Raw genomic sequence first — 27,895 nt, forward strand, 5'->3', positions numbered from 1 at the left:
TATAGAAAAATTGTTCTGCTAAATTGAACCCCAACATTTTGTTGATGAGGAGGACGAGATCGTACACCATTAAGGCTCGGCTGGAAAACAGACAGTCCCTCTCACAGAGATGTTTAAATAAGGTATCTTACCTTTTTCCAAGCCGGGCAGAACGGATCAGTAATTCAGGTTCTCATCCGGATCCCGCCACCAAATGTTGTTGAAAATTAGATCCAAAGATGAAGGCAGAGACTACTTAATGGTATAATAGAAAACCTTTAATACAAGCAGCTGTAGGGGAGATCTAACTCTGATTTCACAGGGAAGAACTTGAGAATGGCTGCATGTTCTTTATATAGTGGGAAGTGATAACACAATAAAATTGTTTACACAACAGTTATTTTATACAAGCAACAGTTACGGAACACAATAGCTTTGTGTTAGGGTGCATACATACCAGGAGTCTATGAAAGGCATTACATCACAGTCCAACACAGAACATATCCCTTGAGAAGTTTCAACAGCTCAACACAAATTTTGCCACCACAGTTGGAAGGGTGTTTTTTTGTAGTTTTACTTTTGTTTTTCCTTTCCCCGTTTTGTATCACAAAGTATAATGATTTTATATTATAGTCCAGTTTGTGGCGGTAATGAGGCATATTGGATGCCAACCGCCGTTGAACTCCAAAGAAAAAGAAGAAGAATCAGAAATCTCCGGAAGAAAACGTCATTTCCTGGTCTTGCAACTGACGTGTCTAAAACAGTGTTAGTGGAGGTAGCTAGACTTGGGAGGAAATTTTTCATCAGATACTGTATATCTGATTAGATTTCCTTCTGGAGGCGAAGCCACTTAAAATATTCTTCCGATCAGTTATTTATAGCGTTTTTCCCCCTTCCGTTTAACGTTTTTGTTAGTTTGTTTTCTTTACTTTGGTATATTATCTCGTGTACGTGGTGTCAAGATGCTGGATTTCTTCACCATCTTTAGTAAGGGGGGCATAGTGTTGTGGTGTTTTCAGGGAACCGGTGTTACAGAATCCTTCACCGGGCCTGTCAACGCGCTGATCCGCTCCGTGATCCTTCAGGTGAGAAATACTTAAATCAAGTGACAGCTGTCATGTTTCTGTGCAGCCTAGCGGTGTGTATGTATGGTTGTTTTTCAGCATGCGCCAGAGCGTCGCCACTTCATCAACAAACTGGTTTTCTAATTTAGCTACGTAGCTTTCGTAGATACACCTATCATGTAAATTCTTCGTCTAAACTAAATAGGATGTATATATTGGTAAAGCTAGTGCACTTGTTAGCTTACTAATGCTACGATTGCGCTAGCTAGTATATGGTTGCGTAATACAGACATGGGGGATTTGGGAACTGGGGGTTACACGCGCACAGGTTGTTATTTTGCCAGCCACATCACAATATCACAGCCTAGTGGGATTATCACAAAATGCAAGACTATTACCACGTTGCTAGCTAGATATCAAGTATTTATACGTAACAAAAATATAAACGCAACAATTCCCAAGATTTTACTGAGTTAATGCATATAAAGAAATAAGTACATTTAAATAAATTCATTAGGCCCTAATCTATGGTTTTCATGTGACTAGGAAAACATATACATAAAAAAAGGGGTAAGGTAGGTGGTCTGGATCAGAAACCATGACGAGATCCTGATGTTATCTCTGCATTCAATTTACCATTGATAAAATGCAATTGTGTTCGTAGTTTACGCCAGCCCATACCATAACCCCACCGCCATCATAGAGCACTTTGTTCACAACGTTGACATCAACAAACTGGTTGCCCACGCGTGGTCTGCGGTTGTGAGGCTGGTTGGAAGTACTGCCAAATTCTGTAAAATGACAGAGGTTGTTTATGGTAGAGAAATTAACATTCAGGCCTCTGGCAACAGCTCTGGTGGGCATTCCTGCAGTTAGCATGCCAATTGTATGCTCCCTCAAAATTTGAAACATCTATGGTATTGTCTTGTGTGACACAACTGCACATTTTTAAAGTGGCCTTTTATTGTCCCCAGCATAAGGTGCACCTGTGTAATGATCAAACTGTTTAATTAGCTTCTTGATATGCCAAATCTGTCAGGTGGATGAATTATCTTGGAAATTGATAAATGCTCACTAACAGGGATGTAAACACATTTTGCCAAACATTTTAGAGAAATAAGGTTTTTGTTCATATGGAACATTTCTGGGATATTTTATTTAAGCTCATGAAACATCGGACCAACACTTTACATGTTTATTTTTGTTCAGTGTAGAACATGTGTTCAAGAGAAATGTTTTCATTGCCGTGATAACCTCTGATCCGTGTTACAGTATTAATGTTAATGGTTCTCTTATTTTTGTTTCAGGAACGCAGTGGCAACAATTCCTATTCTCATGATGCCTTGAGTCTTAAGTACAAACTCGATAATGAGTTTGAGCTGGTTTTTGTGGTAAGTTTCACAGAGAACTGCAGTGTATTATAACATTTACTATTTCCTGAAGGAACATACCATACTAACATACAGAAGTGTTTTCTTCTCATGCAGTCTATGGACTCCAAACTGACCATGCTTCTCTTTTTTGTGTAGGTGGGTTTTCAAAAAATCCTGACGCTGACGTATGTTGACAAGTTCATAGATGACGTACAGCTCCACTTCAGGGATCGCTATAAGAATGAGCTGGAGCAAAAGGGGGCCCTTGCGCTGTTGAACGGCCATTTTGCGTTTGAGGATGACTTCAAAATGCTTCTTCGGTAAGCAGTGTCATATCTTAGGGCTGATACTGGTGCATAAAGAGAAGATTCTGCTTTCAAACTAATTTGCTGAATCTCACACACACAACCAGCTGTTGAGTTGCCAACTCACAGGTCTACAAGGACCTGAAGGCTACTTGTACAAAATAGAATTTCACTATAGTTCAAGTTAAATGCTAAGTGCTTTGACTCAAATGTTACTGTCCTGTTGTGCTCTAGTGAGGCGGAGGAGAGCAGCAAAGCTCGAGGTCCCACCTCCATGAGAAGCTTCAATGCTTCCCTGAAATCCCAGAAAACTGTGAAGTCCATGATCGAGACGAAGGGAGGGGATAAGGGCAAGGAACAGGGTGGCAAGAAGAATAAGAATGCCAAAAAAGAGGGTAAGGGTTTGACATGATTATTATGAAGGTGTTGGAATACAAGCACTTGGTTACACTATTTCTGTTTGAAACCGGTCCATTTTTTTTCTTAATGTTTTAATTTCATGGGGACCAGAGAAGGCTGCTGAGGGGAGGACGGCGCATAATAATTTGCTGAAATGGAGCGACTGGAATGGCATCAGACACATAGAAATCACGTATTTGATGTATTTGATACTATTCCCCTCTAGCCATTACCACGAGCCCATTCTCCCCAATTAAGGTGCCACCAACCTCCTGTGATGGGGACATTGATAATGTTTTGTGTGGATGGGTTTAGTTTCTGATATTTTCCCCCCTAGCTCCTGCTGCTGAGCCTGTGAAAGGGGAAAAAGCTAAGGCTCCGACCAGTGCCCAGAAGACAGAAGAGAACGGTAACCAAGGCTTGACCCAGGAGGAGATCATTCAGAAGAAGAGAGAGGAGTTTATTCGCAAGCGCATGGGGGCACCTGTGGAGAAGCCCAGGTGAGTGGGGGTGGGAGGGACCCAATGTGGTTAAAGTTCTAATTTGGAATGTTGCTGACAGTTGCTTCAGTACTGGAAGTCACATTGTCTCTTGCCTTCCAGTAAGTCCCCCAAGCCTGTGAAGGAGAAACCCAAGGGGAAAGAGAAGCGGGTATGGACCTTGGGTGGCAGCAGCACCAAAGAACTGGACTACAGCCAGAGCAATGGCAATGGAGCCCATGCTGCTGGAGACCAAGGCTTGGATGCTCAAGCTGACCCGGTATGTGCCTGTTGGGTTTGAGAGCAGCAGAGCTAATAAAGCCTGGTTGTACCAGACTGAATGCTGCGCTCGCATTATTTAAAAGTGCAGTGAAATAATGGTGAGCGCAGCGGTCTGTCTGTCTGGTTTAACCAGACTAGAGCTAATAGCCTTCAGGGATGCTCTGTTGGTACCTTGATAAATAAGGCCCATGTGGTGTAGAAGTGCTTAGTTTATAGGAATTGCACATCTTAATAAAGTCTTGTCTTGTTGTCCAGGGGATGCAGCTGAGCTCGATGAAGGGTGACTTGCTCGCCGTGGATTACGAGTCCAGCGAGGGAGAGGAGGAGGAGGAAGAAGATGCTGTAGAGAGGGTGGTAGTTGCTGACACTAGCAAGAAAATGTGAGACCCTTTGATTATTTAATGTGTCAGATAATAGGAAGCATGGCTGAGGAATGGAAGATGATATGAATGTGATGTTGTGCCCTGTTGCTCCTGTCTAAGTGTCCTTTTTAAAATGTTCCTCAGCCCCAAAAAGGGTGCTTTTGGAGGGATGTTTGGGATGCTGAAGGGCCTGGTGGGTTCTAAGAGTCTGAGCCAGGAGGACATGGAGCCAGTTCTGGACAAGATGAGGGACCACCTCATCGGTATGGACTCCTCTGTTCCCCACTACAGTATCAGTTTCTTAACACATACACTCCCCTTAATATTTATTTTGACAGTGAAGCTAAAACTTTTAATTTTGCTCTATACTCCAGCATTTTGGATTTGAGATCAAATGTTTCATATGAGGTGACCATACAGTATGTCACCTTTTTATTTCAGGGTATTTCATATCTGTTTTAACGTTTTAGAAATGAAAGCCCTATGTATCTAGTCCCCTCCATTTGAAGGTTGTAAGTATTTGGACAAATTAACTTGTGGGGTGATCAAACGTTTAGTATTGGTCCCATATTCCTTGCAACAATGGCTACATCAATCTTGTGACTCTACAATGTTGTTGTAAATATTTGAAATTTGTATTGATTGTGTTTCAGATTGATGTGCCCAATAGAAATTAGTGGTACATAATGTATTGTCTTTGGAGTTGCTTATTGTAAATAAGAATATATGTTCCTGAACACTTCTACATGAATCTGGATAATCCTGAATTAATTGAGAATAATGATTGAGGAAGTTAGAGGCATAAATATCATACCCCCCCCAAAAACATTTTTTGCCTCCCTTGTTATTGGTAATAGTGAGAGGTAAGTATGCCTTGGGTGTATGATCTTTGTGCATCTAACTTCCTCACTCATTATTAATGAAAGATTATCCGTAATCATGGTATTATCCACATGCACTTCAAATGGAGGGGACTAGATACATAAAGTACTTTAATTTCTAAACAGTAAAACAGATACGTATGACAATCCCCTCAAATACAAGGTGACATTCTGTACTGTCGCCTCATATGAAACATTTAATCTGAAATCCAAAATGCTGGAGAATAGAGACAACAGTTTTAGCTTCACTGTCAAAATAAATATGTATGGGAGTGTAATTAACTGTTCAACATAGATTTGTACATGTCCTAGGTCACCTGAGGGGAAAAGCTTCACATTCGACTTGTATTCGTAGAATTTTCTCATCTATTTTTATTTTATTTTAATTTATTTTTTCAGCTAAGAATGTAGCAGCCGAAATTGCCTCCCAACTCTGTGACTCTGTAGCCAAGAAACTGGAGGGCAAAGTCATGGGCACCTTCACCAGTGAGTACAACTGTCTTCCACATAGCCACTGAGTAGAATAAGTCCACAATATAATGAGTTCACCTGTGGAGAGATTCAAGTGAACTAGATAGACTTCACACCCCCAAAGAGATGAAGATGCTGCACAACAGTTCAGAGTACCCATCTTGCTCTGATAAAGCCCCCCCCCCCTCTTGTAATAGCTGTGGCCTCAACTGTAAAGGGGGCCCTGCAGGACTCCCTGGTCCAGATCCTGCAGCCTAAGCGGCGTGTGGACATCCTGAGAGACGTCCTGGAGGCTCGTAGCCAGCGCAGGCCCTTCGTCATCACCTTCTGTGGGGTCAACGGGGTCGGAAAGTCCACCAACCTGGCCAAGGTGAGATCCACCATGGTGTCAGTATTTTTATTTTTTTCCCCTTCTGTTAATCTGTCATATTGAAAACATTGGTCTTGTTGGGGATTTCAAACCTGGGTTGTATCCATTTAACCAAACCAGGTCCTGGTTGGACCTTTCCAGGCTGTCTAGATACATTGGCCACTGAATACCTGGGAAGCCCCCATTCAGACCACAGAAAAACCAGCAGGGAAATTATTTTTTATTTGCTGAAACCCTACATCCTCTGTCTGTGTGCAGATCTCTTTCTGGCTAATCGAGAATGGTTTCACCGTGCTGATAGCAGCCTGTGACACATTCCGTGCGGGGGCCGTGGAGCAGCTGCGTACCCACCAGCGCCGCCTTAACTCCCTGCACCCCCCTCAGGACCACGGGGGACGGCCCATAGTGCAGCTTTATGAGAAGGGCTACGGGAAGGACGCCGCTGGCATCGCCATGGAGGCTATCGCCTATGGTAACCATACCATTCCCCAGCTTGCCATTCATAGACTAGGTCATCCTAGCCCCATAGTATGCCATAGCTCTGTCTGTCCTCAAATAAATGTATGGTGATCTGTAGGAGGGGTTTGCGAATGCTTCTTATTGTCTCGCATATTAACTGAGTATATGGACCAAGTCAGACGTTCATTCAACCAAGTGAAGAAATCCTTTGTTGTCTCTCTGTCCAGCCCGTAACCAGGCCTTTGATGTGGTGCTGGTGGACACTGCTGGGCGGATGCAGGACAACACCCCCCTGATGACGGCTCTGGCCAAGCTGATAGCTGTCAACATGCCTGACCTGGTGCTGTTCGTGGGGGAAGCTCTAGTGGGCAACGAGGCTGTGGACCAGCTGGTGAGTCCTTATACAACAGTGGTCACCAACCGGTCCATCTCCAAGGCATTTCTAGTCGATCGCCAAACATTTATGTAAAAAAAACAACGATAAAGCCTTGTTCCTATTTTTTTATTAGTCTCGGGCTGTTGGTGGTAGGTGCTGCCAAGTGCACTATGCTACCGCTGGCCAATCAGATTGCTCAGATAACCGAGTCTGCAGTAACGTAGCAGGCATAAAAGAAAGCTACAGCAAAATTGATACTGTGAGATTTCAAAGTGTTTAAAACCAAGACCAGAGAGACTGTCAACAAATACAGCAAAGAGCTGCTGTTTTTATGAGTGAGTTTAAGTTCATACTCAGAGCTGTCAACACTTTGTATTCAACACTTTTATAAGCCATGAAATGTACATTCTTCCTATTTCCACTCAGCCCTACAACAAGCAGTGCAGCAGTAATGAATGAGTAGGAAAGTGTATCTATAGGCTTGCGTTATTATTAGCGGTTTGGGTCTTTTTTCATATCAAGGAATATTTCACTTTCTCTGTTCATAGAAGTAAGAACATGAATTTGTGCATGAGGCAGAAATAATGCGGTGCGACTCGAGTTTCGCCATCAGCTGGAAGACGGTGTCCTTTTTTGGTCAGTGGAGGAAAGGGAGAGTGGAGGGATATTGAGAGACGGACCCTCAGTCTGCTGCTCTCTCCCTCTGTTGAGCCTGACCATCAGATGCAGGCACCATCAGCCCAGTAAAATAAAAATGAAATTATTTAAATGTATGCTCACTCAGCTGTGCCTCACAAGTAATACCTCAAATTTTGAAATATAATTTTAAAAAAATGTCCCAAACAACAACAATGCATTGGCAGGTAAATTCAAGCAAATCCAGTATGCGGTGATAATGTTTTGGGCCTATAGCTTACTGCACAAGCCTCATTGCTACAATACTGTTTTTAATTGGTTAATGTTGCGTAAGCTTACATTTTTTTAAAGTCATGTTAATGAAAAAATCAGAGCGTTAGATCTCGGCGTGCATTTTGATTCAGAAAGTGATCTGACAAAGGTTTGTGACCACTGTCATAACATCCTACTGTTTAATATGCCTCAAACTCTGATCCCTAGAAGGTAAAAAACAGACCAACTGTCAAAGAATTCCGGATGCGTTTTATGCTATAGCTTCAGGGTTTTTTCTGGTTGAAAATGGGGCCGCCATCTTGGCGACAATTTCCTGCAATTCTACAAATTTCTCCATTCAGCTGAGAGAACTTTGCACTTTTAAAGCTAGTTTCTTGAAATTCTATGCATTTTGCCATGGCTAATTCTGTGTTATTTTGCTAAAACAATAACAAAAATGTAATCATGCTAAATTAATTGTTTTTGAAGTTGTCAATTCTCCCTGACTGTCTACCTTTTATTTTGACTATTGTTACCTCAAAGATTATATTATAAAATAATATATAGGTCCATTATCTTTCCACATACTTTTTTTTTTGTCATTTAAGTTTACACTGAAAGCGTTTCTGCATCCAAAATCTATATATTTTTTTTACACCGTTTGGAGTTAAGCGACCCGAAGAAAACGCTTAGGCAGCCCGCCCAAAGATTACAACCTAAGCTTTAGCTGTATTTACTACAACCCTAGAAATGTGATTTACTACAACCCTTTTTCCATAAAGCAGGTTTTTAGAAATGTTAGCGAATTTATTACAAGTAAAAGACCTTAAGTATTCAGACCCTATGTTATGAGACTCAAAATTGAGCTCAGGTGCATCCTGTTTCCATTGATCATCCTTGAGGTGTTTCTACAACTTGATTGGAGTCCACCTGTGGTAAATTCAATTGATTGGACATGATTTGGAAAGACCTATACCTGTCTATATAAGGTCCCACAGTTGACAGTGCAAAATTCTCAAGATGGCGCCGACAGAGTTCTTAGGAAACTATGCAGAATTTAGTTTTTTTTATGTATTATTTCTTAAATTATTACCCCAGGAAATCTTAAGTCTTATTCCATACAGCCGGAAAGAACTATTGGATATAAGAGCGACGTCAACTTATCAACATTACGACCAGGAATACGACTTTCCCGAAGTGGAACCTCTGTTTGGACCACCACCCTGGACAATGGATCTAATCCCAGAAGCCGACCCAATCCCAGAAGCCGGCTCCGTAGACGTGCACATCGCCCACCCCTCCCGGGTATACTACTCGCCATTGTCCAGTCTCTTGACAACAAGATAGATGAAATTCGAGCCAGGGTTGCCTTCCAGAGAGACAGAGGTTGTAACATTCTCTGTTTCACAGAAACATGGCTCTCTGGATATGTTTTTGGAATCGGTTCAGCCACCGGGCTTCTCCATGCATCGCGCCAACAGAGATTAAACACCTCTCTGGGAAGAGTAAGGGCGGGGGTGTATGCTTCATGATTTAACGACTCATGGTGTAATCATCATAACAACATACAGGAACTCAAGTCCTTCTGCTCACCCGACCTAGAATTCCCCACAAACTATAACTGACGAGAATTCTCATCAGTTAGTCACAGCTGTGTACATTCCCCCTCAAGCAGACCCCAAGATGGCCCTCAAGGAACTTCACTGGACTCTATGTAAACTGGAAACCATATATCCTGAGGCTGCATTTATTGTAGGTGGGGATTTTAACAAAGCAAATTTGAGAAAAGGGCTACTTAAAGTCTATTAGTACATTGATTGCACTACACGCTGGGGGTAATACACTCGACCACTGCTACTCTACCTTCCGCAATGTATACAAAGCCCTCCCCCGCCCACCCTTTGGAAAATCCGACCACGACGCCATCTTGCTCCTACCGTCTTATAGGCAGAAACTCAAACAGGATGTACCAGTTACTAGAACCTTTCAACGCTGGTCTGACCAATCGGAATCCACACTTCAAGATTGTTTTGATCATGAGGACTGGGATATGTTCCAGTCAGCCTCAGAGAATAACATTGACCTATACGCTGACTCTGTGAGTGAATTTAAGGCCACCATTGTTGCTGTACCCAAGAAGGCAAAGATAACTGAACCAAATGACTAACGCCCCATAACATTCACTTCTGTCAACATTAAGTGCTTTGAAAGACTAGTCAAGGATCATATCACCTCCACCTTACCGGCCACCCTAGACCCACTTCAGTTTGAATACCGCCCTAACAGGAAAACGGACGACGCCATCACATTGCACACTGCCCTATCCCATCTGGACAAGAGGAATACCTACAGTTGAAGTCAGAAGTTTACAAACACCTTAGCCAAGTACATTTAAACTCAGTTTTTCACAATTCCTGACATTTAATCCTAGTAAAAATTCCCTGTCTTAGGTCAGTTAGGATCACCACTTAATTTTAAGAATGTGAAATGTCAGAATAATAGTAGAGTTATTTATTCCCAGTGGGTCAGAAGTTTATACACTCAATTAGTATTTGGTAGAAGTTTACATAATAATTGAGTGTATTTGGTAGCATTGCCTTTAAATTGTTTAACTTGGGTCAAATGTTTCGGGTAGCCTTCCACAAGCTTCCCACAATAAGTTGGGTGAATTTTGGCCCATTCCTCCTGACAGAGCTGGTGTAACTGAGTCAGGTTTGTAGGCCTCCTTGCTCACACACGCTTTATCAGTTCTGCCCACACATTGTCTATGGGATTGAGGTCAGAGCTTTGTGATGGCCACTCCAATACCTTGACTTTGTTGTCCTTAAGCCATTTTGCCACAACTTTGGAAGTATGGTGTCATTGTCATTTGGAAGACCCATTTGCGATCAAGCTTTAACCTCCTGACTGATGTGTTGCTGTTGCTTCAATATATCCCCATAATTTTCATTCCTCATGATGCAACTTTTTTATGAAGTGCACCAATCCGTCCTGCAGCAAAGCACCCCCACAACATGATTCTGCCACCCCCGTGCTTCACGGTTGGGATGGTGCTCTTCGGCTTGCAAGCCTCCCCCTTTTTCCTCCAAACATAACGATGGTCATTATGGCCAAACAGTTCTATTTTTGTTTCATCAGACCAGAGGACATTTCTCCAAAAAGTACGATCTTTGTCCCCATGTGCAGTTGCAAAGCGTAGTCTGGCTATTTTATGGTGGTTTTGGAGCAGTGGCTTCTTCCTTGCTGAGCGGCCTTTCAGGTTGTCGATATAGGGCTAGTTTTACTGAGGATATAGATACTTTTGTACCTGTTTCCTCCAGCATCTTCACATGGTCCTTTCCTGTTGTTCTGGGATTGATTTGCACTTTTTCGCACCAAAGTATGTTCATGTCTAGGAGACAGAACGCGTCTCCTTCCTGAGCGGTATGACGGCGGCGTGGTCCCATGGTGTTTATAGTTGCTTACTATTGTTTGTACAGATCAACATGGTACCTTCTGGAATTTGGAAATTGCTCTCAAGGATGAACCAGACTTGTGGAGGTCTACACATTTTTTTCTGAGGTCTTGGCTGATTTCTTTGGATTTTCCCATGATGTCAAGCAAAGAGGCACTGAGTTTGAAGGTAGGCCTTAAAATACATCCACAGGTACACCTCCAATTGACTCAAATTATGTCAATTAGCCTATCAGAAGCTTCTAAAGCCATGACATCATTTTCTGGAATTTTACAAGCTGTTTAAAGGCACAGTCACCTTAGTGTATGTAAACTTCTGACCCACTTGAATTGTGATACAGTGTATATAAGTGATATCTGTCTGTAAACAATTGTTGAAAAAATGACTTGTCGTGCACAAAGTTGATGTCCTAACCGACTTGCCAAAACTATAGTTTGTTAACATGAAATTTGCGGAGTAGTTGAAAACGTTTTACTGACTCCAACCTAAGTGTATGCAAACTTTCAACTGTATGTAAGAATGCTGTTCATTGACTACAGCTCAGCATTTAACACCATAGTACCCTCCAAGCTTATCATCAAGCTGGAGGCCCTGGGCCTCAACCCCGCTCTGTGCAATTGGGTCCTGGACTTTGACGGGCCGCCCCCAGGTAGTGAAGATTGGAAACATCCTCACCTCGCTGACCCTCACCTCGCTGACCCACAAAGGTGCGTGCTCAGCCCCCTCCTGTACTCCCTGTTCACCCACGACTGTGTGGCCATGCACGCCTCCAACTAAATCAAGTTTGCAGACAACACAACAGTAGTGGGCTTGATTACCAACAACGACAAGACAGGTACAGTAAAAGGTGAGGGCACTCGGAATGTGGTGTCAGGAAAACAACCTCTCACTCAACAAAACAAAGGAGTATCGTGGACTTCAGGAAACAGCAGAGGGAGCACCTTCCTATCCACATAAATGGGAAAGTAGTGGAGAAGGTGGGAAGTTAAGGTCCTTGGCGTACACATCAACCTGAAATGGTCCACCCACACAGACAACCTCAGGAGGCTGAAGAAAGTTGGCTTGTCACCCAAAACCCTGACTAACTTTTACAGATCCACAATCGAGAGCATCCTGTCGGGCTGTATCACAGCCTGGTGCGGCAACTGCTTCACCCTCAACCGTATGGCTCTCCAGAGGATGGTGCGGTCTGCACAACGCAACACCGGACGCAAACTATCTGCCCTCCATGACACCTATAACACCCGATGTCACAGGAAGGCAAAAAAGATAATGAAAGACAACAACCACCAGAGCCACTGCCTCTTCACACCGCTAACATCCAGAAAGCGAGGTCAGTACAGGTGCATCAAAGCTGTCTATCTAAAGGCCATCAGACTGCTGAACAGCAATCACTAACTCTGAGAGGCTGCTGCCTAGATGGAGACCCAGTCACTGGCCACTTTAACAAATGGATCACTAGTCACTTTAAACAATGCCACTTTAAATGTTTACACACTATTTTATACCATCTATTGCACCTTGCCTATGCCGCTCAGACATCGCTCATCCGTAAATGTATATGTACATATTCTCATTCTCCCCATTTTAGATTTGTGTGTAATAGGTAGTTGTTGGGGAAGTGTTAGATTACTAGTTAGATATTACTGCATTGTCAGAACCAGAAGCACAAGCATTTCGTTACACTCACATTAACATCTGCTATAACCATGTGACCAATAAAATGTGATATGATTTGAAACTGAGCCATGAGGTCAAAGGAATTGTATCGAGGCACAGATCTGGGGAAGGGTACCAAAACATTTCTGCAGCATTGAAGGTCCCCAAGAACACAGTGGTCACCATCATTCTTAAATGGAAGAAGTTTGGAACCACCAAGACTCTTCCTAGAGTTGGCCGCCCGGCCAAACTTAGCAATTGGGGGAGAAGGGCCTTGGTCAGGGAGATGACCAAGAACCCGATGGTCACCCTGACAGAGCTCCAGAGTTCCTCTGTGGAGATGGGAGTACCTCCAACTGGGGTTCACCTTCCAACAGGACAACGACCTTAAGCACACAGATGAGACAAAGCAGGAGTGGCTTCAGGACAGGTCTTGAATGTCCCAGCCAGAGCCCGGCCTCTCTGGAAAGACCTGAAAATAGCTGTGCAGCGATGCTCCCCATCCAACCTAACAGAGCTTGAAAAGATCTGCAGAGAATTGGAGAAACTTCCCAAATACTGGTGTGCCAAGCTTGTAGCGTCATATTCAAGGCTGTAATTGCTGCCAAAGGTGCTTCAACAAAGTAAAGGGTCTAAATACTTATGTAAATGTGATATTACTTTTTTTTGCCAAGATTTCTAAACCAGTTTGCATTGTCAATATGGGGTATTGTGTGTACATTAGTGAGGGAGAAAAAGCAATTTAATCTATTTGAGTAAGGCTGTAACGTAACAAAATATGGAAAAAGTCGGGGGGGGTCTGAATACTTACCGAATGCTCTGTAAATGGTATTTTAACTTGTCGTGCATAGGGCACATTTAAGTAATTTAGCAGACACTTATCCAGTGCAACTTATCGGAGAAGTGCCTTGCTCAAGGGCACATCGGCAGCTTTTATACCTAGTCTGCTTGGGGATTCGAACCTGCGATCTTTCGGTTACTGACCCAGTCCGCTTGACTGCTAGGCCACCTTTAAATTATAGACTAACTGTTTTGTTGATTTGCATAGCTGTTTTATGTTGCACTCTACACTATAATGAGTGCGATACTATACTTGCAGGTGAAATTTAACCAGGCGCTGGCTGATCACTCCATGTCTGATAAGCCTCGTCTCATCGACGGGATCGTTCTCACCAAGTTTGATACCATTGATGACAAGGTTCGTATGTCATTTGATTAGACACTTCAGAACAAGCTTATTTTTTTTATATTTTTGGGGGACTGTTTTTATGGGCTAATAGTAAAGCCAAAAATCTATTACATTTTTCATAACTCTAAATCAATTGGCTAAATTATCCTTGGTATAACCATAATAAAATAATTCCATACTTTAGTAGAACCCCGCTCCCCCCCGGCTTAGATTCTTATGGGTTAACAGAAGTCCCTGTAAACAATGTTTTTTTATTGATAGGAAGTCCAAGCTTTTTAAATGCTGTTTGACATCCTTATCGGATTGTGTCAGAACAGAAGTCTGCATGGTTTTTGGCTGCAAAGCTGATGTCACTCCTCCCCTCAGGTTGGCGCTGCCATCTCAATGACCTACATCACAGGCCAGCCCATTGTGTTTGTGGGCACAGGGCAGACCTACAATGACCTGCGGAGCCTCAACGCCCGTGCTGTTGTGGGCGCCCTCATGAAGGCCTGAGTGGCTGCATCCATGTTCACCACTATCGTGACAAAGCCAACTAAACACAGCGCTTTGAGATGTCCGGTCCTGCTAACCCTGTCCTGTGGCTCACATCCTAACCCTCCACATAGCACCAAATGCAAAACACACAAGCTTCCTCCCAACTCCATCTGGGAAAGGGGTGGGTGTTGACTTTTAAGCAAGAGTCTCTTGCTGTAAACGGTTGGGCCAAATTCAAAAGTACCTCAATTTTGTTTTAAAGTTCAAAAGACACATTTCCTGACTTTTTATCTGATCAAATAGAGAATATTTATTTGTCCTCACTCACAGGTTACTCATTGTCAAATTCACTTCCTGGCATTTGGTGTCTGTTTTCCCCCTTCACTTCAACGAGAACATGTCAGTTATAAAGGCTTGCTGGATGCGACACGTTTCAGCAGCCGTCCCGTTCCCGAGGAAAGCTTAGTGACCATAGTGCCTATCCTATCCGTTTCCCTGAAGCATCACCACTACACGGGTGACCGTCTGTCTGCTGAGATCTGAAACTTCAACAAACCCAGTAACTACCTTCTGCTTCTAGCTCTCTGGATGGACTGCTATAACCCCCATCCCGATGCTCCCTTCTTCCTCTGCAATTGGAGACTTGAATGATCCTTCAGTTTGGTCGAGTTGAAAAAAATAACTTAAGACATTTTTTGGGGTTGTCCTCCAGGGTCTACAACTGGAGCACTAGGCCTTGACTTTAGCTTTTTCAATTTCTTCCCCTTTGTCATTTTGAAAACAAATACAAGTCTTACATTTTTCCAGTCCCTTTTAATTTGCAGTAGTGCAATGAGAATCAAGAGTTGTATAGATTTGTCATTTGAGAATGTAAACATTTCTAAATAAAGCTGCTATGATGGCATGGAACAAATGCTGATAGTGTGGTCTGGATCACAATGGAAAAGGAAGAGTTGGTTGTATGATACCAAAGTGTTTGTTTTTATTTTTTAAATAGCACTTAAATACCTGCAGTATTAACAATACAAAAGGCATAAAAATAAGCTGGGTGGAGTGAACCCTGAATGCTGATTGACATATCAGACTGTCTAATTATGTTGGTAAGTAGCTTCTAACAGCAATAAGGCACCTCAGGGGTTTGTGGTATATGGCCAATATACCACGGCAAAAGGCTGCATCGGAACAGCCCTTACGCCATATATTGGCTGCCTGCTTCTCTTCAGAAACTCACATCTAGGTCCACTGGACTGACTCCAGCCATCCATTCAGGACAGGATTCATTTCCAAATGATGATATGCGAGAAACCAGATCAGGGACCTGACATTGTCATCCCTGCTTCACACATCTATATCCATTAGGCCTACATTTACATTGGGTGGACAGCTGCTTTCCTGTTAGCTCCTTGGCTGGATCTTTCCCTTTCATGACAACCGGTACAGAAAAAAATAAAAACAATCAGCGGGTGACTACAGAGCAGTAACATGTTCTCTTCTGGCCCATATTTGCCTGGAGGAGTTGTAGTAGATCCAATGAAACCAGACCTGAGTAGTAGACTGAACTCTATGAAGGAACGGTGAATGAAAAGGACTGATACTCCCACCTGTTTTGTGCCTGTCAAGAAGAATAGTCTGGGCAGAAAGAGAAGGTGAACAGGTAAAAGACCAGGAGAACCAACAGCTGTATATTACTATGGACTGCCATGCATTACAGGTAAGCCTGTACACAATCCTAACCTTGAAGGAGGCACTTCTGTGAATGAAAGCCATTCTGGGTTTCCTGTTCTTCTTGAGAGGGAGATCCTATGAAAATCACAAATAGTGAGGGCAAACAAAGGAGCTATTCATGTTTAAACACAGAAAAATGTGCAACTTGGCTCACTAAAATATAATTCCTCAGTAGCATCACCGTAAGAGGAGATCCAAGCACTAAATAAATAATTGTTTTATGATTTACACTTACATATCACCAAATAAGTGATCTATTGTAGGAAGTGGATACTGTATGATTACCAAACATGCAGTGAGAGAGTTTGAGTAATTTCACTGAAACTGGTAAGTTATGTGAAAAGGCTCTTCCCTTCCTTTAAATTGTACCAGAGGGGCTTCCTTACCCCAGCCGTTAATGACGGCGTCGCGGTTGCAGATCTCATTGGCCAGCCGCTCAAAGTACTCGGGCAGGTCAGAATACTCATTGCCGTAGGAGATGACCTTGATGCCCTTGTCCAGCATGTTGTCCCGCAGCTTCTTGAACTCTCCAACGTCCTCGCGCCGCACCAGCATGAAGTGCTCCAGGTCCGACTTGTGTTTGACCGCCTCCAGGAACAGAGCCTGGAAGGTGGTGTCGTCCACTGTGCGCCCGCAGCCCAGGAACACAAACGATTTGGTCTCATACAGTTTCTGGATCTCTCTCTGTTGAACCAAGATAATTCCGTTTTCATTAAGACACTGACAGAATTTACTTAAATAAAAAAATAATAAATTAACATCAGCAACTGCTAAAACATTTCCAGGGTATCATTTAAAGGCTGCCTGCCTCAATGCTCACCATGACTTCAGTGTTCCTCAGTACATTCTGGTAGCCAGCAGGGTGCAGTACAATGCCACTGGGATTCGTGTAAACACCGTGAATGTGCAAAACGCTCAGACTTCTCTTCCCCTGAGCCCACTCCAGGACCTGCACATACACACATTTCACAGTCCATAGCACCAATACCTGTTCTCACTGGGTATAGAGTAACACAACTAATGTGAGAGAGTGCATAAATACCACACCTGAAGGGCATTATCACAGGCTTCTGATAAATACATAGACTCATGTCAATTATTTTAATGCTTCTACATAAATAACAATCCATGTTGGGTCCCTGCTAAGGTGAGAGTAGGAATAGTGTTAAGTTCTGCTTAAAGGATAAATATATTTGTCAGGTTAGTTCCCATTTCTGACATATTGATTAATCCATAAATGTTGACAATGGTTGGAGGATGTTTGAACATTTGACCTCAATATATACTAACTACATCCTACTTCTGTCAGAGACAAAATAATGTACTTTCACAGGTCAATACATTGATCATTTTCTCTGGTGTAAGGACACCATATTAGAAGGGCAACAATATTAGAAGACATATGTTGGGCTTTGAATTAAATACCTTCCCTTGAATATGCCTTTAATACACATTAAAAACATGTTTTATGTGTAAGAGCATTCCCTGTGTTGTAAGCATAAACAACGTAGTATAGTTAAACTGTCATGACCTCAGTGTTTCATAGACAACTTCCCCGAACAAGGGTCCCTAATCATTTGAGTCAATCTACCTGCACACTCATCTAATGCACATCTGTCACTCCAGTGTTTAATTGCTATATTGCCACTATGGCCTATTTATTGCCTTACCTCATTTGCATACACTGTATATAGACTTTTTATATTGTATTATTAACTATGTTTGTTTATTCCATGTGTAACTGTGTTGTTGTTTGTGTCGCACCGCTTTATCTTGGCCAGGTCGCAGTTGTAAATGAGAACTTGTTCTCAACTAGCCTAACTGGTAAATAAAGGTGACACCCCCCCAGCTCTGATGCCGTCTTAAAACCTATGTTCCAGTGTCCACACCACATGCCCAAATCTATAGATATGACAAATGTAAAACATTTCTTAACGTTTAAATGGCAATTGTTTTATTATTTAAACGTTATGAAAAAAAAACATTAAATTAGGTGATGTTGAAGTCGGAGGTTTACATACACTTAGGTTGGAGTCATTAAAACTAATTTTTCAACCCCTCCACATTTCTTGTTAACAAACTATAGTTTTGTCAAGTCAGTTAGGACATCTACCTTGTGCATGACACAAGTCATTTTTCCAACAATTGTTTACAGACAGATGAATTCACAATTCCAGTGGGTCAGAAGTTTACATACACTAAGTTGACTGTGCCTTTAAAAATAATGGAAAATTCCAGAAAATGTCATGGCTTTAGAAGCTTCTGATAGGCTACTTAACATAATTCGAACCGATTGGAGGTGTACCTGTGGATGTATTTCAAGGCCTACCTTCAAACTCAGTGCCTCTTTGCTTAACATCATAAGAAAAATCAAAATAAATCAGCCAAGACCTCAGATAAAAAAAACTGTAGACCTCCACAAGTTTGGTTTATCCTTGGGAGCAATTTCCAAACGCCTGAAGGTACCACGTTCATCTGTACAAACACCATGGGACCACGCAGCCGTCATACCGCTCAGGAAAGAGACGCTTTCTGTCTCCTAGAGATGAACGTACTTAGGTGCAAAAAGTGAAAATCAATCCCAGAACAACAGCAAAAGACCTTGTGAAGATGCTGGAGGAAACCGGAACAAAAGTATTTATACCGTTTTTCGGTTCTCTGCTGTGTGCTTCACCTCCATGTTCTCAGTAATCAGTACATGGGACTTCATGTCCCACTTCTCATCAATGTGATGGCTCGTCGCAGTGATGCATGACAGCATGTTCATCCAACAATCTGTTGTTAATGCCACTTATGGGGTGTTTGAGAGCTCACGCTTTGTACTTGCAGAGCAATCATTGTTCAATTTCTCCATCCAGGCCAGCAACAGTTAGTGTCTCACGGTGCCTCCCTTTCAGATGGTTAAGCATTGCACCTGTACTGCCACTGTAGCTCAATTCCAACTCGCAAAGTTTGCATTTCACCACATTCTTATTTAACTTGTCAAAGTATTGCAATACAGGACTTCACTGCTGTCGCTTCCCTGTCTCACTCTCTGCCATTTTTCCAACTGTTAATGACGATGATGTGCGGAGCGCTTTATATCTGTGGCAAATAATTTGAAAGATGCATCTCTTACTAACGTTACAGCAATGTTGAGTTAGATATATGTTAAATGTTAAAAATGTTCCCCTTATGATGAGGATCGGCACCTGTTAGCTCTACTGTGATTTTAATTTTGTCCAAAAATTAAACTTATTCAGTAAGGGATTTTCTCTAAATGATAACAACCCCAATTGTATCATAGCGAAGTGGTGTGCTAGCGTAGCTTTAGAAACAGACAAGATCTGCACACATGACATACTGGAACAAAAATGTTCACGCAAATTCCCAATTGGCATCAATCCATGATGTGTTATTTCAATGAAAGTCAGTTATGCACACAATTTATAATTTGGTCCTAAAGAGCACACAAGGCCATGACTACAGAGATCTTTCCAAAGGGGAAAAGGATCTGTTGTTACCTTCTTCTCATCTGTGAGGTCCAGAGACTCCAGCTTCGATCCCTGGTGGGCTGCATAAATTTCCAGCAGGTTGTCAAAGTTGGTGGTGAGGACCAGCGCTCCACTCTCCATCAGCTGCAGTACGGAGCGGAGAAGGTGCTTCCCCGCATTCTCCATCTTACACTCCAGATCGTCAAACACCTCGTACAGGCAGTCCTTGAAGAAGGTGGACCGCACGTTGCCTGTTCTCTGCAATGATAGGGCAGGAACACAATGACTAGGGGTTAGTGGGTGTGTATTGCATTTCTGGGACCAGATTATACTGCTGAGACGTTTTTTAAAAGGTATAATAAAGCATTTATGACTGGTTGTGGTAGTCATGTAAATGAAAGGTGAAAATGTTTTTCCATCATTAGATGTGGCATGTAAACAGTTGCTATACACGGTAAACATGGCTATGGAGCAAAGAGTTGGTGGGCAGGATGTTTGAGTAGCCATGAGATTATGGCTGTCTGTAATGGATAAATCTCATTACCGAGAGCTACGCAAAACGCTCACACTACCTGGCAATGGCTGTAGGAAAACATAGGAGAAGTGCTGGCCCGCTATGAATAGCACTGTCGAGGTGAGCTTAGCACAGCCAGCTGCCTGGCCGACTGCTGGACTGTCTAGAGATTAGAGATCTAGTGGGCTAATTAACTAACAACAGGATCCCTTTCCACAGGAAGGAAGTCATCATCACCAAGGGCAAGCATCTAGCTATCCACCCACCCTGCTGTTGACTTCTGCACTGAACGTATTCTCCTTTTGTTTCAGGATTTATGTAACAACCAAATAAGGTAAAGTAGTACCATGGTCCAATCCTGATTTTGAGATTGATATAGCCTAGGATTCGACCCTAAAGTTAAGTTGTTTTCAACCAATCTAGTCCTAAACAGGGAAAATTGTAATATAATTTCCTAGAGTATTTTGCCTAGGTCATTCAACAACAGCATGAAAGGATTTAGGTCACAAACATTCTGAGTCTAACCTTCAGATTAGGCTCATTAACCGACATTATGTGCCAAAACACAGTCCTAATCCAGTTATTTACATTGTTTGGATTGCCCTCATTGCCGCACCAATACCATTGGGTTAAACTGCTGTGACCCACTCTGTATTTGATCACTTCTTGAGACGCGGGACACTCCTCCTTGCAGAAGCCTTGTTTCTCTTCAGTGGTTCTGTGAACAAGCACCCACTGGTTGAATCAATGTTGTTTCAATTAAATTATGTTGAACCAATGTGGAATAGACTTTGAATTGACGTCTGTGCCCGTTGGGCAACAATGTGACCAAAGACTAAAAAAGGTGAAGCAATGACAAATCTCTCCTTCCTCAAGCTAAGAGAGTCCTATTTTCAAAGTGTTTTCTTTAAATTCAGCATGTTAAATTCTACAAAATGTGAGACTCAGGCTACTTTATATAGCAAGCGCTATAGATCTACAGTTGAAGTCAGAAGTTTACATACACCTTAGCCAACTACATTTAAATTCAGTTTCACAATTCCTGACATTTAATCAGAGTAAAAATTCCTTGTTTTAGTTCAGTTAGGATTAGAGGTCGACCGATTAATTAGGGCCGATTTCAAGTTTTAATAACAATCGGAAATCGGTATTTTTGGAAGCCGATTTGCAGATAAAAATAAATAAAATGTAATACCTTTATTTAACTAGGCAAGTGAGTTAAGAACACATTCTTATTTTCAATGACGGCCTAGGAACGGTGGGTTAACTGCCTCGTTCAGGGGCAGAACGACAGATTTTCACCTTGTCAGCTTGGGGGATCCAATCTTGCAACCTTACAGTTAACTAGTCCAAAGCAATAACGACCTGCCTCTCTCTCGTTGTGGAGACTGCCTGTTTCACGAATGCAGTAAGCCAAGGTAAGTTGCTAGCTAGCATTAAACTTATCTTATGAAAAACAATCAATCATAATCACTAGTTAACTACACATGGTTGATGATATTACTAGATATTATCTAGCATGTCCTACGTTGCATATAATCTGACTAAGCATACAAGTATCTAAGTATCTGACTGAGCGTTGATAGACAGAAGCAGGCGCGTAAACATTCATTCAAACAGCACTTTCGTGCGTTTTGCCAGCAGCTCTTCGTTGTGCGTCAAGCATTGCGCTGTTTATGACTTCAAGCCCATCAACTCCCGAGATGAGGCTGGTGTAACCGAAGTGAAATGGCTGGCTAGTTAGCACACGCTAATAGCATTTCAAACGTCACTTGCTCTGAGCCTTGGGGTGGTTGTTTCCCTTGCTCTGCATGGGTAACGCTGCTTCGATGGTGGCTGTTGTCGTTGTGTTGCTGGTTCGAGCCCAGGGAGGAGCGAGGAGAGGGACGGAAGCTATACTGTTACACCGGCAATACTAAAGTGCCTATAAGAACATCTAATAGTCAAAGGTTAATGAAATACAAGTGGTATAGAGGGAAATAGTCCTATAATTCCTATAATAACTACAACCTAAAACTTCTTACCTGCGAATATTGAACTCATGTTAAAAAGGAACCACCAGCTTTCATATGTTCTCATGTTCTGAGCAAGGAACTGAAACGCAAACTTTCTTACATAGCACATATTGCACTTTTACTTTCTTCTCCAACACTTTGTTTTTGCATTATTTAAACCAAATTTCCTTGAGGCTAAATTGATTTTATTTATGTATTATATTAAGTTAAAATAAGTGTTCATTCAGTATTGTTGTAATTGTCATTATTACAAATAAATAACTGGCCGATTAATCGGTATCGGCTTTTTTGGTCCTCCAATAATCGGTATCGGTGTTGAAAAATCATAATCGGTCGACCTCTAGTTAGGATCACCACTTTATTTTAAGAATGTGAAATGTCAGAATAATAGTAGAGAATGATTTCAGCTTTTATTTCTTTCATCACATTCCCAGAGGGTCAGAAATGTACATACTAATTGAGTGTATTTGGTAGCATTGCCTTTAAATTGTTTAACTTGGGTCAAACGTTTTGGGTAGCCTTCCTCAAGCTTGCCACAATAAGTTGGATGAATTTTGGCCCATTCTTCCTAACAGAGCTGGTGTAACTGAGTCAGGTTTCTAGGCCTCCTTGCTCGCACACACCTTTTCAGTTCTGCCCACAAATTTTCTATAGGACTGAGGTCAGGGCCACAACTTTGGAAGTATGCTTGGGGTCATTGTCCATTTGGAAGACCCATTTGCGACCAAGCTTTAACTTCCTGACTGATGTCTTGAGATTTTGCTTCAATATATCCACATAATTTTCCTGCCTCATGATGCCATCCATTTTGTGAAGTGCACCAGTCCCTCCTGCAGCAAAGCCCCTCCACAACATGATGCTGTCACCCCCGTGCGTCACGGTTGGGATTGTGTTCTTTGGCTTGCAAGCCTCCCCCTTTTTCCTCCAAACATAACAATGGTCATTATGGCCAAACAGTTCTAATTTTGTTTAATCAGACCAGAGGACATTTCTCCAAACAGTACAAATCCCATTGTGCAGTTGCGTAGTCTGGCTATTTAATGGCGGTTTTGGAGCAGTGGCTTCTTCCTTGCTGAGCGGCCTTTCAGGTTATGTCGATAAAGGACTCGTTTTACTGTGGATATAGATACTTTTGTACCTGTTTCCTCCAGCATCTTCACAAGGTCCTTTGCTGCTGTTCTGGGATTGATTTTCACTTTTCGCACCAAAGTACATTCATCTCTAGGAGACAGAACATGTCTCCTTCCTGAGCGGTATGATGGCTGAGTGGTCCCATGGTGTTATAGTTGCGTACGATTATTTGTACAGATGAACATGGTACCTTCAGACATTTGGAAATTGCTCCCAAGGATGAACCAGACTTGTGCAAGTCTTGGCTTATTTCTTTTGATTTTCCCATGATGTCAAGCAAAGAGGCACTGAGTTTGAAGATAGGCCTTGAAATACATCCACAGGTACACCTCCAATTGACTCAAATGATGTCAATTAGCCTATCAGAAGCTTCTAAAGCCATGAAATAATTTTCTGTAATTTTCCACTTTTTAAAGGCACAGTCAACTTAGTGTATATAAACTTCTGACCCACTGGACTTGTGATACAGTGAATTATGTTCAGCTAAAGTTGCTTACCCCATACTGATAAGATGCTGAACATGTACAGACAGGCCTGTGGAGAACCACTGCTTGCTAAGTAAGAACAGACAAATATTTGCCACAGGGTCCATGGCTGTGTAATCACCTGATAATCATGTCTCCTCTTGTGAGCTATTTAGTCTGGTGGGGCGCTCTTGTTATTCTGAGGCTGAATGGAAACCTTGGCAGAGGCTGGTGTTCCCGGATTCACATTACTCCATGATTACAAAATATATTTTTTTACTAGGCAGCAGCACTCCCATTAAAATGTTAAAGCCCCCCAAATCCATAGCCAACAGCAATGGGCCTGCATGATTGTGAACCGGAATAAAAACTATGGATAAACCCACAATGGGCTGTTTGTTCCCTTTGTGGAAACAGGCAGGCTGCTGAAACAAAGCATGTTTAAGCAATGTGAAAGGTGCGATGAGACATGACTAACACTGAAGGCAGATGGTATTAAGACCTCATCAATCCGTTATGGTTTGAGCCAACCTGGTATGACGGGGATATGGGCTGGTACGGAAATCCCTAAATGTTTTCCCCTTGAATTTCTCCATCATTTAGTCACGGTCCACTGGTTCGTTGACTTATTGAGAAATCAATGAGACGTTATTCACTGGGGAGGATTTCTTCATCTAGCGAATCAAATAACAGGCCTTAAAAGTGTCAGAACTGGTTGAGCCAACTTGTCAGTGGCTTTGAAAACAACGCAATGAACGATGAAGTGTTGTTGTTGTCATCTATCAGTGCTGTACTTTCGTTAGGGCAAGGGCATCACCTTTTACAAAGAACACAGGTTGAAAAACCTGAATCAAATGATTTTGAATTTAGATATAATTATGCTGACTCCTTGCCACTGTCATTCCCACTGGGATTACAAATCCCAATACAGGAAGGTTTACAATGAACGACACTGGTGTGTCTCAACCAGCTGGAGACAATGTATTGGCAGTGTCCTGTCCATGTCTGGCTGTCTGTATGTGCAAAGGAGTGGGGGAAGTGAAGCCTTACCGGAGAGAGCTTCTGGATGAGGTCATGAGCCACGTGGACTAGGTTCTTGTCGTCCTTCAGGCTCTTCTGAAAACGCCGACTCTCCTCTTCCTCTAGGAGGTCAAAGTCGTTGGCCGCGTCCAACAAGGCCTGGATCAAACCCTTCCAGGAGCGCAATGCAGGGACCTGAGGGGCCACAGCTGAACTCACCCCTGTACCAATAACTAGGACCAGCTCGGAGGCCCGCTTGGTCTTCAGGCTGGGCAGCAGTTTCCTTTGGGGCAGGCAGAGATTGAGTGATGGTTCCATTGATGGTGCCCAAATCCTTAGACAACATGAAGGTTAAACAAATCATGGCAAGTTTACTTGGCTGCTGTTTGAACTCAAACCTAGGCTGAAAGATAAAGAATGGGTTTAGGAACAGGAACTAAGAGAAAAAGCTCCTGACCAGTGACATACCAATAATGCTTTGGCACATAAACAGGAACTGAGTACTAAATGTAGGCTACTCATATCAATTTTTGTTACCTGGGTTTTTTGGTGTTGGAGTCAACATCCTGAGGGTCAGCAGGAGCAGGCCGCTTCTCGGTTTTCACAGTCACAACAGAGGCCACAACAGAGGCCATTCGGCTCCTGTAAGACAACCATGAGAATGAATATACATACAATACCATCAAAGCAATAACTTAAGTGAAATGCAATCTGGAGTAACCACAGAGTCATGATCTCAGTTTATTGTATCATACATAGAACAGCACCTTTACAGGGCAGTGTGCCACTGTCCCCATTACTACCAAAGGCAGGGCATCATATTCACCTTACACTAACTAGCTTTACATAGTGGAACATCCATGGGGCTTACCTTACACACAAAGTACTGAGATGCCGAACTAAGAGCAATTCCACGATAACAGAATTAGATTTCACACTTTAAAATGTATGCCAAACAAAAACTATTGATTTCAAAGTTTTACAAACCATACAACTCTATTAACAATGACTACTTTGAACAATTTACACAGTTTAAAAAAAAACACTTACTGGAAAAACATTGCAGATGCTAAATTTGGTAACAAAGCGGTAAAATCTCCCTAGGTTAAATTTTGTTACCAGACTTTGTATCTGCACAGTTCTTCCTGTAAATGTGTATTTGTAAAAAGTGTTAAAAGTAGTCCTCAAGTTGTGCAGAGTTCTATGGTTTGTTAAACTTTGAAATCTGTTTTTTGTTTGGTGCGGCTGCATTTTGGGCTAGGCACTGACTGCATCTCAGCGCTAGAGAAGTCACTACAGACCCTGGTTCGATTCCAGGCTGTATCACAACCGGCCGTGATTGGGAGTCCCATAGAGCGGAGACCCAGCGTTACCCGAGTGAGGCCGTCGTTGTAAATAATAATAAAAAATAGAATTTGAAAGTGAAAAATCTCGGCGTAATCTATTAGCTAAATTATCTTCATATTGTATTACTTCTAAAATCTGACTTGAGGCCAATTTATTGTATCTTTATTGCAATAATAGTAGTCTTGGGGCTCAATAAGAACGATACTTTCCTCCTGGAGACATAAAAATGTCACTCCAAGAAAAAACATTGTTTGGTGACGTGTTCATACAGTACACTGTATACTTTGGCTATAACGTTACTGGCTAGCTGACTTTAGCTAGTTAAATTGGCTAGCTACTTACTAAGGACAGGAAGAACGCAGTCAGGAAGAATTGGCTGACGTTAGCTAACCAGTTGGCAAAAGCTCAATGTACTGTACAGACTAGATAGAATGACGTTAAAGTTGGACTAAAACGGCGAAATATGACACATTGGCTAGTTAAATTCACCCAAGTATTTACACTTACCCGGATAACTCCAAGTTGCTTTTTTGGTCAGTGGAAATATTCAACTTGCTAGCAGACGACCCGTTTAACGTCAGCTGACTTGCAACTGCGAGTTAAAAATCCAGTACAGTCTACTACGGACATATCCTGCTTTAAAAGCCGGTATTTGAGATTGTTGTACTTGACATGGCGAAGTCTGCGTGCCTTTGTCTACTAGATGTTATTCTTAGCAAATCTATTTAGCTATCAAATTTTCTCAGTCGACTTCCTCTGTGTACACAACCTGTCGACTCATATGCAGCTGGAGGTCTGACTGTGTGTGTTGTGACGGAGTTGGACAAGGCAATTGGGATGTGCTCAGCGCGCTACTGTAAATCCCACTGGCTCTCTACATTCTGGAAAGGGGTAAACAATGTTTTGCCCCCACCTCCCCACTTACGATCAGCCCATGTGATATTGGCTAGATCAGGGATGGGCAATTTTGATGAGGGTGGGGGTCACACAAAAGCTGAACTCATCAAGAGCGGCCGCAGTGGCTCGCCGGTTTGTACCCACACATTCAGGAGCCGGCTCTAGCCTTTTGGGGGACATAAGTAAAATGTTTTATATTTAATTTCCTGAAATTCTACTCATTTCGCCACCGGGTGTGGGGAAAATGTTGCAGTTTTAAACCAAGTTTGCTGCAATTCTACCCATTTAGCCATGGGGTAGAGAGAATATTTATCGATTTTATAGCTACATTTATGCAAATCTACTCATTTTGCCATTGGGTGGAGAGACATTTTTGAAAATTTACTGATAATTTCCTGCAATTCTACACATTTTGCCATAGTGTATATCTGAGTGAGAATGTCTAACTAAATCAATGGGGCCCCGGTTGGTAATTAAACTATGATTACCACAAGTTTAGATAGCTGGCTAGACTAATTTACCAATCTAAAAAATGTTAACTGACGAGCTAATTGAGTGACTGTCAGTGATTGACATAACAAGAGACAAATTGCTGATGCAGCACAACCAAATTTCAAAATTGCCTTGTGTATTCTACTATTTTACTCTCAACTAAAATATAAGTTATTTTTTGTTTGTTTTTGGAAATTCTTACAAAGACAATTTCGTCAGTTGCCCATCCCCGAGTGAAATTCCCTGGATACAGAGTTCCAAAAAAGGCTGACTGGAAGGAGATAACCTGGTAACCTAGATAAACATGGTTCAATTTGGCTTAGATGGCAAATGGGTGATGATGCAAGGTG

General features: G+C 42.2%; 2 protein-coding genes across 6 annotated transcripts; one reads left to right on the plus strand and one right to left on the minus strand.

Annotated features, from left to right (window-relative positions):
* The first annotated feature begins 220 nt into the window (after nucleotides 1-220).
* LOC110504039 (signal recognition particle receptor subunit alpha) lies at nucleotides 221-15,380 on the plus strand. The gene is made up of 14 exons (XM_021582842.3): nucleotides 221-1,064; nucleotides 2,351-2,434; nucleotides 2,573-2,736; nucleotides 2,956-3,116; nucleotides 3,458-3,620; nucleotides 3,723-3,879; nucleotides 4,137-4,261; nucleotides 4,388-4,506; nucleotides 5,524-5,610; nucleotides 5,793-5,965; nucleotides 6,224-6,437; nucleotides 6,652-6,815; nucleotides 13,901-13,999; nucleotides 14,357-15,380. Exons 1-14 carry the CDS (start codon nucleotides 942-944, stop codon nucleotides 14,483-14,485), a joined length of 1,962 nt encoding a protein of 653 aa, XP_021438517.3. The 5' UTR covers nucleotides 221-941; the 3' UTR covers nucleotides 14,486-15,380.
* LOC110504040 (protein FAM118B) lies at nucleotides 15,261-27,818 on the minus strand. Of its 5 annotated transcripts, none has more exons than XM_021582843.3 (8): nucleotides 26,664-27,818; nucleotides 25,347-25,451; nucleotides 24,840-25,143; nucleotides 19,696-19,923; nucleotides 17,013-17,141; nucleotides 16,579-16,876; nucleotides 16,202-16,267; nucleotides 15,261-16,096 (listed from the first exon to the last, which is right to left on the minus strand). In XM_021582843.3, exons 2-8 carry the CDS (start codon nucleotides 25,442-25,444, stop codon nucleotides 16,083-16,085), a joined length of 1,137 nt encoding a protein of 378 aa, XP_021438518.1. In that variant the 5' UTR covers nucleotides 25,445-25,451; nucleotides 26,664-27,818; the 3' UTR covers nucleotides 15,261-16,082. The 5 variants fall into 5 exon arrangements, with proteins under 5 accessions (XP_021438518.1, XP_021438519.1, XP_090074871.1 ...); XM_021582844.3 differs by having other exon boundaries at nucleotides 24,840-25,092; nucleotides 26,664-27,049; XM_090218745.1 differs by having other exon boundaries at nucleotides 15,428-16,096; nucleotides 24,840-25,212; nucleotides 26,664-27,078.
* Between the last annotated feature and the right edge of the window lie 77 nt (nucleotides 27,819-27,895).

Source organism: Oncorhynchus mykiss, chromosome 24 (genome assembly GCF_057628025.1).
Source record: "Oncorhynchus mykiss isolate SJ-2025 chromosome 24, ASM5762802v1, whole genome shotgun sequence".
In the NCBI taxonomy this organism is placed as follows: domain Eukaryota; kingdom Metazoa; phylum Chordata; class Actinopteri; order Salmoniformes; family Salmonidae; genus Oncorhynchus; species Oncorhynchus mykiss.

Coding starts and splice junctions, on each gene's coding strand:
- LOC110504039 (XM_021582842.3), top strand. CDS start 942: ATGCTGGATTTCTTCACCATCTTTAGTAAGGGGGGCATAGTGTTGTGG. Junction 1,065..2,350: donor TCCGCTCCGTGATCCTTCAG/GTGAGAAATACT, acceptor TTTTTGTTTCAG/GAACGCAGTGGCAACAATTC. Junction 5,966..6,223: donor AGTCCACCAACCTGGCCAAG/GTGAGATCCACC, acceptor GTCTGTGTGCAG/ATCTCTTTCTGGCTAATCGA.
- LOC110504040 (XM_021582843.3), bottom strand. CDS start 25,444: ATGGCCTCTGTTGTGGCCTCTGTTGTGACTGTGAAAACCGAGAAGCGG. Junction 25,144..25,346: donor TCCAACACCAAAAAACCCAG/GTAACAAAAATT, acceptor ATGTTGTCTAAG/GATTTGGGCACCATCAATGG. Junction 16,877..17,012: donor TGAGGAACACTGAAGTCATG/GTGAGCATTGAG, acceptor TTGGTTCAACAG/AGAGAGATCCAGAAACTGTA.